Genomic DNA, 18,769 nt, shown 5'->3' with positions numbered 1-18,769 from the left:
TAGATGTACACAGATAGAGCATGCCATTTGTTTACCATCAAATCTGCTTACTCAAGCTTTAGAACAAACTGAATCTGAAATCTGAAAGGCCATAAAACTAAACGCATATGAAACATAGGATATAACAAAGAAAATGAAAAACAAATGAGCCCAAAATTAAAATAAGTTGCCCAAGTATGGCAACACACCCCGTAACATAAAATGAATATGCGGCAGGTTTTTGTCCCTCACAAAATGCTGCATGCATGCTAACTCAGTGTCACTTAGAGGTGAAAAGTGTTAATATCATTTTTGAGGATCTGGTAGCTGTAACCAGGAATTCTGCTTAATTGATTGGTTTCAGCTACTTCTGCAACAGAACAGATTTTGGGAAGGAACCCACTTCCACTTGTGCCTCTTCTCTTCCTTCTCTTCCAGGTTGTTAGCAAGACCCAGAAACTGGGCCTGGACATGGAATAACTTCTGCCAGAAAGCATGTCCACGTCCACAAAGTGCTGCTGAGGTTTCTTTGAACTTCCTCTTCTGTCTAACTCAAACTTGGTGAAGTATTCAATTTCCTTCCTCACGAGAGATCCAATAGTGCCTCTTGTACCTATAGCAACAGGAGCAGCCATTTCAGATGTGCTGCTGGTTGTGGCACTACTCTTTATAGTGCATAAATTTACTGTTAAAATGAGAGAGGCTTCTACTTGAAGAAAGGTGTCGTCATGGTTCTTAATTTTCAATTTGGAGCATCTATCTTTTGATCTTTTGTTAAACAATAAATATTAACTTGCTTTATGAAAAGCAAAAGCATGAAATTTCCCATAATTGAAACTTTAAAAAGTTGAAATCATCACAATCTTCCAGTGTCTTGATAAAAACTAGCTTGTTTTCCGGACATCATACTTTAATACACTTTGAACATGTGATCGTAATTTTGAGAAATTCTTAGGGCATTCTATTAAATAGTCAACATGTATGGATGCATTTAGAGATTAGAGCATTTTTAGTGTTAATATCACAAACACATATAATATTGAATGGAGTGGGATAGACACTGCATAATTAAAGTTTCTTATGCACTTTGATAAGTGATATCTAGGAATTTCTTGATAATAGTAGTAGTCATTTTTTCAGGGAGGGTAACTAAAAAACTACAAAATCGAAACTCCTACCGCCCTCAGTGGTTCCTGCTTTTTCTTTATCTGTCATGTCAAATTTTTTCTCCGCCTTTCATGCCTTTGCTATTGGAAAGCGAGTCGATTTTTCATTCTCACGGTGCTTTTTGGGCATGGTTCTCTGTTGGCTTATTGCTATTTTCTCCTGTCCACCTCATGTTTTCATTTAATCAAACTAAAAACAATAATAAATTAAGGGACAGAATGTTTTTACATAGGAATAAATTTAAAAATTTTTACATTTAATCAGAGTCTTTTATTTAACTTATATTAATAAATTATAATTTATTATTTTATTTACCGTTAAATATAAGTTAAATAAAAACTTAAGATTGAGTATAAAAGTTTTTGAACTTGTATTAATACAAAAGATTATTTTTCATAAATTAAATATTGGATTTAATGCAAATGAATTCTCTTGCAAGATTTTTTCATATATAATTTTTATAAATTACAGATATAAAAATATAATGTTTTTTAAAAAATTATGTAAATATGAAGTTTAAAAATCATCAATAGCTTTTAATGTAGGTATACAAATTTAAAGATAAGAGATAAAAAAGTGATAAAGTTTTAAAAGTCTGATTTTTAAAAAAAATATTAAAATTTAAAAAAATAAAAAATCGTTACTATTGACAATTTTTTACTTAAAGTTGACAGACGGCAATTTTTTAAAAAATTATATCCCGTAATTTTATCAAAAATTTTATATTTTTTGAATTTTGAAAAAAGACCCTTCCTTCCACAAACATAATTTAAAATATTTTAAAAAGTTATTTAAAGTAATTATTCAGTCAATTAAAAGAAGACTAAATGAAAAAACAAATTGGTTAAATATGTGTGAATTAAGAGCTTGATGTAAGATTTTTCATAAATGTAACCATAAAATTTATTAAAATAAATTAAAAATAATTAATATTAAACTTTATTTGAAAAATTAAATAATAAAATAATAAATTAAAAAAATACTTAATAGCTATTAGTCAAGAATTCAAGTGTTAAACTAACTTATTGAAGTATAAGTGTTTGATGTGAACCGGAAAATAAATGTAAAACAACGTAAAGAACATGTTTATATAGCTTTTTAATATATAAATTGTAAAATTGTTTTTAAAGAAAAAGCATTTAGATAATTATATTTTTAAATTATTTTAGTTAATTAAGTTTTTATCATTTTTTGAAAGATCAAATGTGTTAAAGTTAAATTAAATAGTGCAAATAGAATAACAATTAATGTATATAGCAAAACAAAGAATAACAATTAATGTAAATTATATAATATTAAAAATATTCATAAACGATAAAAAAAAAAGAATAATTAAAATAATATGTAGGTGGGTACTACAATAATTTGTGAAGAGATAGGTAATATTAAGTTTTAAAGGAAAAAAACTTAAGTTTACTACTTAAATACATATTTGGTCTATTTATTTTGTAAAAATAATAATTTTTTGAATTTTTGAGAGAACTATTGAAATTAGTGATTGTTATGATAGAACTCAGTAGAACCAAATATGTTATAAATACTTTTTATGTATTTTTAATGAAATTAGACTTTTTGTTAAGAATAGAAAAAATATTGACACTAAATATTTTTCTTCATTATCAAAATAAAATTTTAATTTTAATTTAAAACTACATGATAAAGAATGATTTAAGATACTATCCCTCTTTCATAAATTAAGAGGGATATTATCAACTAATTAAAATATAACACCGATATGATTTTTATATGAATTATTACATAAATCAATAATTTTTCCTAATATGATAATATATAATTCAATACTAATGTAACCCCAATTGTGTGTTTAAATAAAACAAATAAATTTTATAAATATTCTTTTAATTGCATCCTGAATACATTTTTTTATATTGTTCTAATTACATTTAATTTTATAAAGAAAGGTGAGTGATTATATTTGAATGTCATATTAGCCTTTTGCTTTTATCTCTTTTTTACCCTTAACTTACATTCCATCGGTAGGTAAACTATCATAATGATTATCTTCATCCTTTCTGAGGTTTTGTTAAATTTTCATCAAACGATCAAATAAAATTTGTATTCAACCATCCTCTATTTCTTAACTTTTTTATTTTTATTTTGTTAATGCTTAACAGTATATATTTCTTTCGTATAAGTTTTTTTTTGGGTACATTATTTGGCATAGGATTAAGAAATAAGAATAGATTCCGAGAAGAAAAATAATATGCAATGGGAGTTAGTATCCTTATCCTCCCTCAGAGGAGTGGGGAAAACATTGGCCTTTTGTCATCGAGTTTTTCTAAATATAAAAGCATTTTGTGTAAATTTTCACCAAATAAATTCAGTCAGTATAAAATAATTAACATAAAATTCAGATGATACGAGAATAATTTCCTATACTTTAGAATACACTAAATCACAATTTATAGTACCAAGGTCACCTAGATGATTGTGAAGGTCGGATAAAAGATCTTGCCTCAATAATAAGTGGAGGAGGGATCAGTCTCCGCTTCCAGCACAGCTACAAGCTTGCCATTACCAAGTTTATGATACAAAATAATAGGAAACCAAAAAAATAAGGTATACTATGCAATAAACGACAGACAATGCACATCTTCCTAAGCCTCAAAATTGGACATCCATTGTCTTTTCTTTTATACACAGACATTCATTGTAATTCTATAAGAAGAATGTTGTCAAACACTCTCCGTATGTGTATGTGGGTATATATCCTTCCTTTGTTTTTTCTTGTATTTGTGTATTTGTGTAAGATACAGTGAGCAAGTTATTGTATGCAGGGAAGATGGCACACGTACCCTAATCTCCGATGTGAATTAAGAGCTTGCTGCAGAGCAAGATTGATACTGGCACCCTCCCTGAACAACGAATCATAAAATTGACAGACAAATTGAGAAAGTTCCCCTTCATCATCATCCCAAAACGACAGAGCACGGTTCTCATTTTTCTCTGTGTCACTATCTTCCCAGTCACTTAAGGGACTGTCCGGTGCAGTCTCATCTTCAGCTTCATCCTCTCCAATTTCAAACTTCCCATTTTCCATCACATTCAATTCCCCGGTACCATCGAAGGTAGTCATCTGAGACACTGGGGGTTCATTTGAAGGGCAAATGACAGCTTTGGCACCAGAGTCTAGAAAGGCCTTGATAAGAGCGGGAGTAGGTCCATATGTCCCAGTGCATATGACGATCCTGTCTCTCCAGGCTCCAACCTAGATTATTCAAGACATCAAGGGAAAGAGCAAAACAGAAGTGAGTCACAGAACATTGCCGTGCCAAAAATAAAAGTGATCATGTATAATCAAGTGATTAACATCCAACCCTCGTTAAAATAGATCTGTATTAATTCAAGTGAAACTCCCTTTAAATCAATTGGGAGCAAGTCACATACCATCCATCGAACATCATCGGGGGATAAATGCATTGATGGGACTGTCCTACGGAACATATAGGAACCAATTTCTTGATCATCTTCCATAACCTTCAAAAAGGATAACCAAATTCAGCTTTCTAATAGATGTATCACTGTGGTTCAGAAAGTTGTGAAGATGCATAAGGGAAAGAAGACATACTAAGGTTTGACGGCCTAGATAACGGTGGGCAATGCCTCCGATTTGGAAACAAGGTTTAAGGGCAACCAAATCAGAAATGGTAGAAATATTGGTCAGCAGAGACGCACCCCTTCTGCGGTGGCTCCTCATTGTTGACAATAAACTTAATTTAACACTTTGCAGAAATTTCTCAGCAAGCTCTCCAGGTTCAGCCACCACAAATACATCACTGCGCCAACTAAACAGATAGGCACGAATATCATGCTTCCATCCAAAGTTAGTAAAAACTGAAAAAAGAGAAGGGGGTGAGAAATGATTAAAATAGAGTAAATACCTCAGAATCAAGCCATCTGAGTCATTTTGAAGGTCCAAATGTATAACACCCAATTGTGGTGAATTTTGCAATTTCTCATGCAATGATCTGACAAGCAAAGAGAGTTGTCTAAGACCTCGAGGCGACACTGGGGGTGATGCAGCTATTTTTCCCAGTTGGCCATCTAAGCTTAAAGGTGGAACCATGTCAATTCGTCCAATCCGCTGACCAAAATCAGGACTATATACAAGTGGACTTGACGGAAAGCTTCCTGTAAACAAAGGGGAAGTAAATGGAGTCGGGAATGCTGTTGCTGGTGTTGTCCTTTCAGTCCCTGACAAACCATGCATGAAGGATAATCGTATGCCACTACGAGCACAAAATGACTCAAGCTCCTGGACATGGTGCTTTGCTCTTCCAGAATCGGGATTATGTAAAGCTTCCACAAGTAATACATTACGCCTCCACCCTAGAGTGGGGCCACAAGTGCCTGATAAAGTAGAATATAAAGAATTTTAAATTTTAAAAGTAGGGAACACCAATAGGGAAATTTTACAGTATAGAACAGAACACATTAGCTGCAATACCCTCATTTGGCTCCTCTGTTTTGGGTACTTTAGACCTTAGATTCTCTAACCACCTCTCTTCGTGCTGGAAAGGCAGTAGCAATCTCTCACAGACATTTTCAAATGCCTGATGATTCTTTTGTATATATTCTTCAACAGCAGATTCCAATTTCAGCCAGATTGTTGGATCCGTCTCATCAAGTTCCATACCACAACGTTCATCAACTGCATGGCAAATCACAGAGAAGAATGATTAAGAATTTAAAATTCTTCCAAGATTAGGTGTTCTTTAATGATCTTACCCCATCAAACAAGAAAAAGAAGTTAAAATTTGAAGAGAATAGAAGATCATTGTTACTTGACTCAAAATAGAATCAGTCCTCATTCCAAAACGCAAGCATCATACCAGGATTAAAACGAAAATATTGTGTCTCAGGAAGCATAGGTAGCAGTGTACTTAAAGCTTCCTCCACTCGGTCAACCGAGCATGCACTCTCAACCAACACCTGTCCTGTATCCAGATACCGCCATCCCCCTTTTCGCACCTACAAATGCAAATATGTAAGAAAATAAAGTACATAAAACATAGTACCCAGTAGCTTCAATAGTCAATCGCATATCTCCTAAAGTCAAAATTATTAATCACATTCTTGCTAGTGTTACACATTGACCAAACTAGAGAAACAAGTGTAACACTACAATAATTCATCAAAGGCCTTATCTCGTTTTTTTTCCCCCAAATACATAGCATATTGCACAGCTGACACAGAGAGAAGAGCAGTTAGTTACCCTTGTTGGAATAGAACCACACCCTAATGAAACCAGGCAATCAATTGTTGTATCAGGCCACAGAAGTTGCGCTTCTCTTATGGCAAAAATTGTTGGGTTGTTGGCCACTATTGCACCATCTTGCCAGCGATTGATATCTTCAGGCATGTTGCGGGGTTGAAAGATATAAAAATCATAAACATAACAGAAAATGGGAAGGTAACAAAAATTAATATTTGAATACAGAAATTGAATGCAAACAGTAATAGTGCAGGAATTACCATCAGAGAAATCATCAAGATAATAAGGAGCAGCAGACGAAGCCCTGATAGCTTGCCACACTTGATGCTTGCAACTTCCAATGAAAGCACTGTGCTTAAAGCCAATTGGTGCACCTGTTGTAGATGAAGCTAATACACTGATCCCTGAATTTTCTGATATTGCAGGAGCCACCTCTGACGTTCCAGCAGGGTACTGCATTCAGATTGAAAAAGTAACGAGTGACATTAACAAATATAAAAAAGTTAAATTATACATTTACTTTCCACAATTTACACACATATACGGATTAGTCCTTATATTTTAAAAAAGTAACATTTTCTTTTTTTTTTTTTGGCCCCTCTCATTAACCGTGTTAATAATGACACATGGCAGAGTCTAAGACTTAAGAAAATACTCACTTGGAAACTAAAACATAAGTTTTTGTAAGCACATAAACTAATTTGTAAACAAATATTAATTATAATTATCAAAAGTATATTTTAACTAGAAATAAAAAAAAATTCATGAACTTGTCTAAAAAAAATTAAAAATGAGCCACCACATAAAAGAATCATGAATTTTAAAAATACTAAAAAATCGTATATTAAATCAAATATCATTTATGATTTAAGATTATATATATTTATTAATAAAACTTGTTGATTTGGTAAATATATAAATCAATTAAAAAATAATAATTATAGTTAATAAAATATTAAAAATAATTGACATATAATAAAGACTTTTTATTACAGTTAAAAAAATATCTAGGCATATTTAGTTTTTTTGAGTCGATATAATAGAACCCAAAAAAGATTAGATATGTCTAAATAATTTTTTTTATTTAATTGATAGAGAAAATAACAAAATGACCAATTAATGAGATTTTGACTCAATATAATAAAAAATAGCTTACTTATATCATAGTAAAAAATTTATGAATTTATTTATGTAATAAAATTGATCTTCTAAAATTTTGTAAAATAGTATAATTTCACATCTTAAATATAATAAATATTTTATTTCTTATATAAAGAAAAGTATTTTTCAAATATATTATAGAAATTGATATATCATATTAAAAAATATAGGCTTAATTAAGTGTTTGGTCTTTATAAAAGTTGCATAAACACTTAATTAAGATATTTAATTTCAAATTATGCAACTTCTTTAAAATTATAATTGATTAAAATACATATTTAGTTTTTATATTTAACATGTTTATGAATTAGTCCTTATACTTAAAAAAAACAAAAAACTTACGTATTAGTCTTTATACTTAAGACAACTAACATTTTAGTATGAGTATTTTGTTATGATTTAGTTTTTTTTCCATTGTTAATGCCGATACAAAGCTACGGATCAAAACTTAACAAAATTCTCATAGGGCTTAGGGCTAACTAAAATGTAACTTTTTTAAGAATAAGGACTAATTCGTAAATGCATTTTAACTATCAAGATTAAATGTATAATTTGACAATAGTAGCAAATAAATGGGTGTTCTTAAGGTACCCGTAAGGATACTCAGGTACAGCAGCCAAGGTGAGTGGTCAAACATCTATCGATCATTGTGGAACCATAAATGGTCAAAATTCATTGACTATAATCAACAAGAAATGAATGTTAGACAACTCACCCCAGCTACCAGTAACCTAGCAAAAAAGATGGGTACCTAAGTGATTCCCATTAATAATACATTAACATCCTAAAAGATAAATGCTTTTATAGCCATTCAGCAACAATGTCGTTTAGAATGCAAATAGTATAAAAAAAAGGGATTTTTGGTAACTTCAGCTGAAAATAAACAGCTAATAATAATAAAATTTTATTAAAAAAAGAAATATTTATTGTATTTTTATAACTTTAATATAATAACTATGCACTTTTTTCATAAAAAAATTTTTATCTGTGGATGCTTAAACTCAGCCCTACTCTAAACCCTAAGGGTAGGGCTGAGATTAACAAAATCTTAAGAAAATTGGCCACCCACCTGATAATTGCGGAATATGAAGGGCTGTGCTGGCATGACACTCACCAAGGTTGATACGACAAAAACTTTGGGCACATTTTTTACAGCAGAATCTATCATTAGATCCCCATCCTCATCGGCACATATTTCCTTCAAAAGCCTCTCGAACTGATCTGCACTGTGCTGCAACAGTCATAATTCTTGTTTTAGGCCATAGAGCTATAGATTAGAGATGTGGCTTAGTAACTATTTAAAAATACCAGCAAGCTTTAGACAAGATTACACATTGCGCCATCTGTCTTCAAATGTACTACATGTATTGGAAACAAAGGATCTAATATTGTTTAAGTATCCTGTGTCCTCTCAGAATTTCTCAAATACTCATTTCTATGACAAAATAATGAGAGGAGACAGAAAAGTGATAAGAACAACATATTTTATGAATGCAGCAACATTTAAGAAAAGAAGCACATACTTTTGATCCATGAACAACAACTCTAAAACTCCGTGACGAACTCTTATAAAGTTGATCTAACTTCTCTTTCCACGTAGCAGCCTCATTGTCTTTCGGCACCGGCTCAGCGAAAACAAGCTTCCCTGATTCATAATGCTGGTCAATAATTTTATCTACAATTGTAAAGCAAATTGCCAGATCAATAAACAATCTCATTACGAAGCATCAGCCTCACCAAGATTTTTGTATATATCTTCACATTGTTCCAAGGACATTAACTTAATCCCAAGGGCAACAGCTAGCATTCCTCCCGTTGATGTACCACATATTAAATCAAACAATTCATGTATTCGTTTTCCAGTTCCCTTTTCAATTTCCTTAAGCATTCTCACAGTTGCTAGACCTTTCATCCCACCTCCATCCATTGAGAGGATGCGAAGTCCTTGCTTTGGCACTTGTCTCCCTCGTATTGCACGTCGCAGGTTTTCATTTTCTCCTACAAAAGCACATCATGAAGAAGCCTGTTCAGCACTCACTAACCAGGTCAAACATTCTGGTAAACACAGATAAATTAAATACAGAGACATACCAAGAATAGCCAAAGCACGAGCTGCAGCTTTATAAACACGACGCTCAGTTGCAAAAGTCAAGCGTAAGAGAAGTTCTTGTAAGCTTTCAGAAGTAACAAGTATACGACGATTCTCCATACAGAAGGCCAAATTCCCAACAGCTAACAGAGATAGCCTTTGTACCTATAAAATGATAAACCATGAAACTAAAGGACCATTGAATGAATGAATCAAACCAATAACATGAAAAGAAATTTAAAAACTTGCCTCCGGATCTTTATGGGCACATAAATTTTTCAATGATTTCAAAATATCCTTGTTCAACATCTTCTCAGCCACAGTACCAGATGTAAAAGCCATTTTCACCATAACTTGCAACACAGATATTATCTCTTCCTGACCCATTGATTTGAGAATTTTTCCAATGGGTTGCATGATATCAGCTTTGATCAGCTGCAGTGCAACCGAAACATCGGAGGCAAGAGCTGAAAGAGCCGAGCATGCTTGTTCAACCTGTAAAATATATAAACATGGTGACAACTCAACCACCAAAAATTGCACAATAAATAAAATCTTATGTCTAGAACCATTAAAATATACCACATGTCGGATGTCACTACTTATCATACTTATAAGCTGTCGCATTGCATTCTCGTCTTTACCAACAACCACTCTATTTCCATGGTCTTGCATTATCTTTGCAAGTGCAGATGCTAGTAAAGGGTGATGACAAGAAGAAAAACGGAAGATAAGAGAGAAGAAGGCACTGAGCTTATGCCTAGAAGCAGCAAAATAAGAACTGTTTTCCATCTGCAATGACCAAGGAAAAAAAACCTCTTGACTAAATATGTAATGAATTTTCAAAGAATAAAGCCAAAAGGTAGTCAAGTTACTTTTCAGAAGAGCTACCTCTATTTGCACATTCACTGATCTCAAATACTCATCTGCCACAATCCTAATATTTGCAAGAGAAAGGTGGCGAAGTTTGAGGAGGGGCAAAATTTCGGGAAGAAACTCAAGAGGATTTCCAAATAGCCTGAGTACCCGTAATTCAGCCATGGCTCTGTCATAAATATAGATATCAGTAAGGTCAGAAGAAAATATGGAGTCTAAACTATTCCATATTAAACTGTAGGATCAAATAACCTGAAATCAAGAAGAGGACGGACCAGCTTGTTGTGTTCCAACGATAATTCCACCAACTGAACACACTGTCTCAGTTCCACTGCTCAAAACACTAAAGGTCAGATACTACACCGATCAGAAGACCTTGGTTACTCAAGGAAGTATCCGAATACCACAGCACTATACCAAATGCACTCCCGGAATTTTTTAATGCATAGCTGCAGCTAGTGTGGCCTAGCACTCTCCCCACTTATATGCAGATGAAAGCCTCAAGTTATGCAGCATTAACATGGTTCGTTACTTTTAGGTAGTGTTGTCCATCGTATTTACTTGATATATATATCATATTCATAAATTGGTAATCTACATTCTAATAAGCAGACATGGAAAGCTTACCAGGCACCGAGATAAGCATGTTGCTGTCAACTCTAAGCACTCTTAAGCTTCTCAGCTTACCAACCTCCGGCGGCAAAACTGTGATTTTGTTGTTATCAAGATAAAGTTTTTCAAGATGCGGCAATTTAGTAAGCTCTACAGGAAGTACCTGCTCATAACCATAAATAGCAACCGCACGCAATTTAAATCTTCCACACGTTACTTTAAAACCATCAAACACAAATACACAATCACTTCAATCTGGAAATTCTAGAAACAGAAAACTCAACGAGCTTCTCTTGCACGAAACGTAGCAAAATAGCGAACATCAAAACATTAACTCCGATTAAGTTAACAAATCTCACCGACAAACCACAACCGCAGAGTCTAAGCACAGAAATACTCCTCCAATGGTCACCGCAGCCGTCGGAAACCGACGGCGTTGCGGCGGAAGCCAAATTGGAGCGCAAGAGGCGAATAAAAACGCCGGTGCCGTCGCTTTGCTGGCCAGAGGCTACAGTCTTGGTTACCGTCACAGTTCTTAGAGGCTCTCTTCTCTTGACAACGTTCATGTCCAAATCCACTCTCTCCTCGCCATCATCTGGCCTCAGTATCACCACCACTGAGTCCTGGGGCATCGGCAGAGCCACCATGAGCTGCGACTGAAGCTTCAGCGCCACCTGATCTTCATCCTCCGACGCTGACCACTCCAATTCAATGCGAAACCCTAGCTCCTGCTCCAGCGAGAGCGACGAAGACGTTGACGCACGGCGAAGAGTTTCCGGCGGATCGTCGGTGCCGTAGCAGAGAGTGAGATGGAAGATCTCAGAGGGCCTCTTCCATCCCAAGCCCCAAGACATTCTCAAAGGCTGGGAATGGAAAAGTGCGTCGAACTCTGATTTTAAGTGCAAACGTGCTCAATGTTCTCGCTCAGGACCTGAAAACAGCAGGGAGAAAGAAGAAGAAGAAACAGCAGCTGCTAAACGCGTGTCGTTTTTGCGAGAGCAAGACGGCGCCGTCGTATTTATTATCGTGAATGAAAATATTAAAAAGGGGGAAGGATCATTACGTTTTAATTATTTGGTGGCGGTGGTGGTGATCTACAAATCTCATTTTTATTAGTTACTAATTAATGTGATGAGTTCATTCGATAATCGATGGCCAAGGTTGATGCATGTAAATTCCAAGGATGGTTGAAATATTATCATACACTTTTTTCTTTTTTTTGTCAGAGTATATTCTACGCAATCAAAGGTAAAAATTTACACGTATCTCGAGAGAACTTAGAAAAAGGAGTTGTTGACGAATGAAATTGGATTGATTCTGAAAGAAATTAAAATCATTTTTACTCTTAGCTGTTTATGAAAAATATTTAATTAGTCTTTACTTAATTCCTTTTTATTTCAATCGAAAGTGAAATTATTATATTTTCCATCAGTGTTAACATTTTTTTTTCCTCTCAACTTCCATTGCTTTAAATCGCAGTAAATTTGTTAAGTTTTTGTTAATGTCAATCATGTGAAATCCTACTCTCTCTTTTTTTTTTTACAAAAAGTGCACTAATTTATTCATTATCATACGTAAGGTTGAGTTTTTTAAAATAAAACATGTGATTCTACATTTTTAATGGAATCGGCTAAGTTCTTAGATCAACTTTTAGAAAAAAAATTAGTGTAAAAATTAAATTTTTATAAATTAAAAATATCTTATCTCTTCAAATTTAAGAGAAATTAAATAAACAGTTATGAAAAATTTTAAAAAATTTAAAGAAATACAAGTTATTTATGACTCATAAAAAATTATTTAATTTTTATACTAACTATTTCTTCTAGAAAAACTTTTGTACAAGTTAGAATGTAAAAATGCTCCATTGTTCATTGTATGTGTCCATCTTTCTTGTGGAAGTGTTAAACAATCACTCACTTGTATGCTGAAAAAAATGAAGTCGATTCCAACATATTTAAAATACTATTTTATGTTGCAAATGAGTCATTATAGTCTCAATGAGCACGAAGGACAATTCCTCATGTCGCCTATGTCTTTTATAACTATTTGTCTATAAAGCATCACAAACAACCTTCCATAAGAACCGTTTTATTATGCGTGTTTCTACCAATTAAGGCAAACTTGCTTTTATAAATTGGACTCTGAATCCCTCTTTTTAACAAGCGGCTTACCAATGTCGACTGTCTTCTTACATAGAAGCAATGTCCAAGTCCAGCCCATTTTTATCAAATTTTTTCTCTGGTGGTATAAAATAAAATAAAAACTACACATTTTCTTTGTGTAGGATTTTAAAATATTTTAATAAATTAATATTAAAAATGTATTTAATAAAACTAGCAATAAGTTGATTGATAAAAGGTAATTAAAATTTTAAAGTTGAAAGACAGAAGTTAAAAAGTTAGTAAATTAAATTGAAAGTATTTTAAAAAATTAATTGTTAAACTAGCTGATAAATATACAACGATAGATAAAGATATCATTAATGTATAGTTTGTAATTTTTTTTATATAAATATAGTTTATAATTTGAAATTTAGTAATTATATTTTTTAAATAATTATAAAATTTTAAGTTTGTTCTTATTTTAAAATATTTTTATCAAATAAAATACTATAAATTAATTTACTTTTTTTAGTTTTATATAAAAATATTTAGTGATTTAGTTATATTTTACTAAGATTTGATGACAAAAATAATTTAGAAAAGTTGAATGTGATAAAGATAATAATAGTAAGATTTTAAAAGTTGAAGAAAGAAAGGAATGAATTATCCAAAATACAATATGTACAAAATTTTACAAAAAATCACTTTCAATTATAGTGTTTAAAAAAAAACTAATATCTACTTATTTAAGTTAGATTATCAAACAAAGCTATTTTTGTTAAACAAGCTAAATGAATGCTTTCTCAGGCTCACTTAAAATACAGTTTTTTATATATATAACTTTAAAGGATATCTTCAGTTGTATCGTTTTTGTTTAACAAACTATGATCGTATTTTTAAATGTGTGTGTATATATAAAATAATTATATACAATATTGCATATAAATTTATTTTTAATTTATTTAACTAATAAAATACGTAAAGAGTTCGTGCAACTAACATTAACATTGATAAATAATAATAATTTTAACATGGTAGGTTTGTTTTAGTTCAAAATTGATGATTAAAACTAAAAAAAATATTGAAAAGCAATTTACTGAAGTGAAACAGCTGATAAACTAGGCACGTAATCCAAAATTCTACTACGGTACTGCCCATATTCATTCCAACAGTACAATTGTACTTTGCTATTGATGTTGAATACAAGTGTGGCAGATGGGACACACTCTTTCTTCAAAATGAAAGATAGGCCCACTGTTCATCACGTCAACCATGCCTCTCGTATAATGCTGCTTCTGTCGGGGTTTTCACTCTTTCTTAACTAAACACGTAGAAATATGTGCTCCACACAGTTTATATTATAAAAACACCACAGGAACTGGTTCTCATTTCTGTGCAACATATTGTTTATTAAATTTTACCCAATAGAAAATAATTTTGCCATCATTATACCAAAATAAGTCTTCCTATTTTCTTTAGACGTTTTAAACGAATGTCCAGTTCAATTACAAAGTTAAAAATTCTCACAGAAAGTGAAGTTATGTCTCCAAAAATTTATATAAAATAACCCAGTCCTGGACTTCGAGAAGAAAAAGGTCATACAATCAGAAACCCATATCTCAAATTAACTCAATCCCAATTGGTTCGGGTATTATTTGTTTTCTGATCATAAACTGTTTTAATTTAACAAAATATAAAGCAAGATTTTAATCTAACAAAATTAAAAGGAAGTCATCTGATCATCCAACTCAAACCCAATCGGACGATTGTAAAACTGTATTTTTCTGGGTTGAATTAACAGAAACTAATTCAACCAATGAAACATAATTAGTTTAATTTTATTTTTATCCAAAATTGACCTATCCCCACCCTTTCACACAATCACACCTGTGTGGCGTAATGGAAAAGTTAAGTGTCGCCTATCTGACTTGAAATGGTCAAATTTAAAAGTGGTCATTACAGCATTATTAGCCAAAGGTATCATCAGTCAACACTTATATATCTAATGAATTTGACCATTGCATTGGCATATGCCGCTTGGGTTCATCAACTGAAACATCCAAGAACTGTCACTTGAATGGATTTTTTTATATCAAGGATTTACCTCTTAACATCTAACTGCGTAAAAGAAAAAAACACAAAATATATTTACTGTTAACTTAAGTATCTCAAAAACTAACCCACATTGAATCAAATATAGATGCATCCAACTTTTTTTTATTTTCCACATTTCTTTACTTTGAAGAGCAAAATCCGAATTTCAAATTTCAGATAAGGAGTGAACCCCTGGCCAGGATTGCTAGTTAATTTCTAATATCAATATCTAATAAAGCTATAATTTGCGTCCATTATTGTAATACCTGGGCTGTTGTAAGCCATGAACTAAATACAGATATTTTCTTGGATGAAATTTTATACTTGAACACCCATTTTTCTTGCCACTGAATTGAAAAGTTTTCTTAAATCCTCCTTTACTCCGCTATCCGCAAATATATACTCAACAGAATTCCTTGATAGCTCAAACATTTCCCTCCTTTCCAGCCCTAGATGATAATCAAACACGCATGCAGTCAACAAAACTTAGTCAATTGATGTAAATTTCATGGGTGCAATAGCAAAGTGAAACCTACCAAATGATTTAGCAGCAATTTCGTATTCAGCGGAGAGACAGGTAGAGAACACACCCGAGTCATCAGTACACAGGGCTAAGGGATGTTTTGCGTTATACAAATCAGCTGCATCAGCAAGGGCATAGGTTAAGAGAAGCTATTTTTTGAAGCTGGTCCCCAGATGAAAAGTTTATATACAACTCTTAAATGACTTTAGACTAGATAAGCTTCTCTTTGCAAAATATAAAAACATTACATTTTATACCAAGCACTTATAGGAAAGCCATCTTTAAGAGGATGAAAAACGGGGTTCTAAAAGACTGGCTAAAACTTCTGAGTTCTCCAAAAGTTCTTTATTTATTAATGTGGTCTAAAAAGTTCCAACAACAAAAGAAGCTAGCCAAAACCCAAAATCACTTTCAAGCCTACAGCTGATTTTGTTTAAGTTAAACAAACAGTTCCTTCGTTGATTCTATAGTTATGATCATCAATTTTAACAATGAACAAAAGCACCTACCAAAATGGTGAACATCTATAGATCGAACGGACAATGTCCTAACGTTTGATGTCAAACAAATTTCAACCTGAAAATGGTGAAGATGAAATAAACAATATGTAACTTAACTGGCTAGAAATTGTAAAGCGAGATTATATTAAAAACTCAAACTTGGCCACAATCAAAAGTCTTGAGGGTTGATCACTGAAAACAAGTAAACATAAGAGTTTAATTCATTCAAGATCAATTTAGACTTCAAATTTCACAATTAAATTCATGCTTGAAATCTCCCTTTTAATTTCCCAGGCAAATCATAATTTACTTTCACTATCTTACTATAACTATAAGGCTTGCAAAAATGTCTAACCGGAATTCTAGAGGACTTCAGCTTTCTCCAGTGCTCATCCTCAAAGAAACAAGCATGTCCAATCCTTTGGGGATGAAAGTCAAGCATATTATGTATCTCCTTTGAATTAGGTACCTAAAAACACTAGGTCGGAAAAATAAACCAGTCAGGGAAACTCCAAGATTAACAGGTAAGAGCTAAAGATTAGCCCACCTCGCCGCAGTGAAGTGTCACATAAAGACCTTGTTCTCGAGCAAATTTCAATGCTGGCAAATATGTAGTCCTACAAAAGTTAAATAAAAAGGGATTTTGAGCATGTGCATCAATTTTCAAAATGTAAAATGATTACTACACTAGATTCCTAGATCAGGTTGATGTACCATTCACCAATCTTTGGATTTCCAGAGAGATCAATTCCAACTACCCCAAATTGCCTCATTTCCAATGCAAGCTTCACCTGCAGAAAAGAAATGTAATGTTTAAAGGCAGCATCCAACAAACAAAAGTTCCCCAAATTATTTGCTCATTTTTTCTTACAGTTTCCATTGCTGCTTCCGTTGTCTCTCTTCGGTCAATGCTCAAGAGAAGCCTAGCAACGATTCTTTTTCTAGCATTTCCATTACTTCTATCATGCGTAATCATCGGTAGAGAATCAAAAGGACTTATAGAATCTTCAATATGCGGAATGAAAGACACATCAACAGAACTGACTGATCTTAGACCTTTCAGCACAGCTTCAACATAAGAGCGTTTGCTCATTCCTTTGGAATCATTTCTCTGAAAAAAATCAAGCAAACAGTTTCTTCATCAAATCAATTTTCACTCTATTTCAAGACAACTGAAATTAAAACACTCAGAATTACACAACTGAACTCCTTCAATTACCTTCGGTGTAGTTCTCAACTCCAGGTAGATAACATTATCCGATGCAAAATCCTCAATGACCTGCTTTTAGGTTTCATCACTAGTATAAATGAAAAGACAATAAATTCGGCAACCACAAAATTTACATAGCGAGCAAGCATCCATACTTCTCTGGTAATTCTTGTAACCGTGTCATGATTAGTAGTAAGAATGTGGATTAAGTCAAACAACTTGAACACTTCTGTTAACGAACGATTAGCTGCATCTACAACGACAAAATTAACAACCCTTCAATCAAGAATAGGGGGATAAAAATAAGAATAAACAGAAACGAATTAAGACCTGTTCAGCACAAAATTTAAATTAAAAAAAAAATCCAGAAGACAGAAAAAATCACGAAAGCAACTGAGTAAAAGCATATCCTCGATCTTCCATTTCCTTAAAGCAAATTCTGATTCATGTATAGCAATATGATTTCCTTTATCCAGTTATGAATTTTCGGTTTTTGTTTTTTCCTGTATTGAATTTAGTGATTTTCTTTGGAACAGGAAGCACTGAAAAGAAAGGCTTAGTGATGTGTGTAACAATGAAACGTGAACATAAAATTAAAAATCGATACGAAGCAAAGCGAAGGCGGGTTGAAAGACGAGAAGAATAAAAAAAACGTAAGTGAGTGACACGTTAGTTAGCGGTGTTGTCTTTTCAAGGTGTGTTTGGGCAACGAAACAGGGGAATAAACGAGAAAGGCATACATTTGAGGATGACATCTTCGACTTGGGAGAATTTTATGACACCCTTTTGGCCCAAATCCTTGGCGAGTTCTCTGCGAAAATAGTAATAATTAAGGGTGTTTGGGAAGAGAAAGGGAGAGGAATTGAGGGTGAATGGTGATAGATAAGTGAAGAAGAGTTACAAGAGTGTGGAGTCTCGAATGGATCCATTGAGGTGAGCATGCAGTTCTATCTTTGGCATTGAAATGAGCCACTCCCTCTCCATCTCTCTCTCTCTCTCTCTCTCTCTCTCTCTTCCGAGTCTGGTCTTTGCTATGTTGAGTTGAAGAATGAATGTAACTGACAGAAAAATGATGGGATAGCTTGCTTATGTACATGGCTCAGTCAGGGTCACGCAAACCCATATCGCCAGGACTTTTTTGTTCACAAACCAATCTCCATTTTCTCTCTTCTTTTTAAATTCTAAATCTAATACTATCAATTTTCTTTAATGCTACTCCC

General features: G+C 32.9%; 3 protein-coding genes across 10 annotated transcripts; all 3 read right to left on the bottom strand.

Annotated features, from left to right (window-relative positions):
* Positions 1-218: 218 nt before the first annotated feature.
* On the bottom strand, positions 219-614 carry LOC113853247. Its single transcript, XM_027483765.1, has one exon. It carries the CDS (start codon positions 612-614, stop codon positions 264-266), a length of 351 nt encoding a protein of 116 aa, XP_027339566.1. The 3' UTR covers positions 219-263.
* A 2,833-nt stretch (positions 615-3,447) lies between these two features.
* On the bottom strand, positions 3,448-12,136 carry LOC113872126 (phospholipase A I-like). 5 transcript variants are annotated; one of them, XM_027509437.1, is made up of 18 exons: positions 11,480-12,112; positions 11,136-11,283; positions 10,761-10,839; positions 10,524-10,677; positions 10,215-10,424; positions 9,882-10,127; positions 9,635-9,797; positions 9,281-9,541; positions 9,067-9,188; positions 8,613-8,774; positions 6,643-6,835; positions 6,383-6,519; positions 6,000-6,138; positions 5,615-5,818; positions 5,049-5,517; positions 4,736-4,952; positions 4,555-4,644; positions 3,510-4,375 (listed from the first exon to the last, which is right to left on the bottom strand). In XM_027509437.1, the coding sequence occupies exons 1-18, from the start codon at positions 11,972-11,974 to the stop codon at positions 3,932-3,934; spliced, it is 3,933 nt and encodes a 1,310-aa protein (XP_027365238.1). In that variant the 5' UTR covers positions 11,975-12,112; the 3' UTR covers positions 3,510-3,931. The 5 variants fall into 5 exon arrangements, with proteins under 5 accessions (XP_027365220.1, XP_027365248.1, XP_027365257.1 ...); XM_027509428.1 differs by having other exon boundaries at positions 3,529-4,375; positions 5,594-5,818; positions 11,480-11,974; XM_027509419.1 differs by having other exon boundaries at positions 3,448-4,375; positions 9,882-10,424; positions 11,480-12,136.
* A 3,136-nt stretch (positions 12,137-15,272) lies between these two features.
* On the bottom strand, positions 15,273-18,687 carry LOC113866062 (adenosine deaminase-like protein). Of its 4 annotated transcripts, none has more exons than XM_027500960.1 (11): positions 18,451-18,687; positions 18,290-18,360; positions 17,705-17,802; positions 17,559-17,618; positions 17,211-17,450; positions 17,054-17,130; positions 16,887-16,956; positions 16,695-16,808; positions 16,349-16,415; positions 15,853-15,957; positions 15,273-15,765 (listed from the first exon to the last, which is right to left on the bottom strand). In XM_027500960.1, the coding sequence occupies exons 1-11, from the start codon at positions 18,531-18,533 to the stop codon at positions 15,635-15,637; spliced, it is 1,116 nt and encodes a 371-aa protein (XP_027356761.1). In that variant the 5' UTR covers positions 18,534-18,687; the 3' UTR covers positions 15,273-15,634. The 4 variants fall into 4 exon arrangements, with proteins under 4 accessions (XP_027356761.1, XP_027356774.1, XP_027356756.1 ...); XM_027500973.1 differs by having other exon boundaries at positions 17,705-17,796; XM_027500955.1 differs by having other exon boundaries at positions 15,349-15,765; positions 17,559-17,621.
* Between the last annotated feature and the right edge of the window lie 82 nt (positions 18,688-18,769).

Source organism: Abrus precatorius, unplaced genomic scaffold (assembly GCF_003935025.1).
Source record: "Abrus precatorius isolate BTA unplaced genomic scaffold, Abrus_2018 Scaffold10, whole genome shotgun sequence".
Classification (NCBI taxonomy): Eukaryota; Viridiplantae; Streptophyta; class Magnoliopsida; order Fabales; family Fabaceae; genus Abrus; species Abrus precatorius.
The sequence above is the reverse complement of the archived record's forward strand: the minus strand, read 5'-3'. Positions and strand labels throughout refer to the sequence as shown.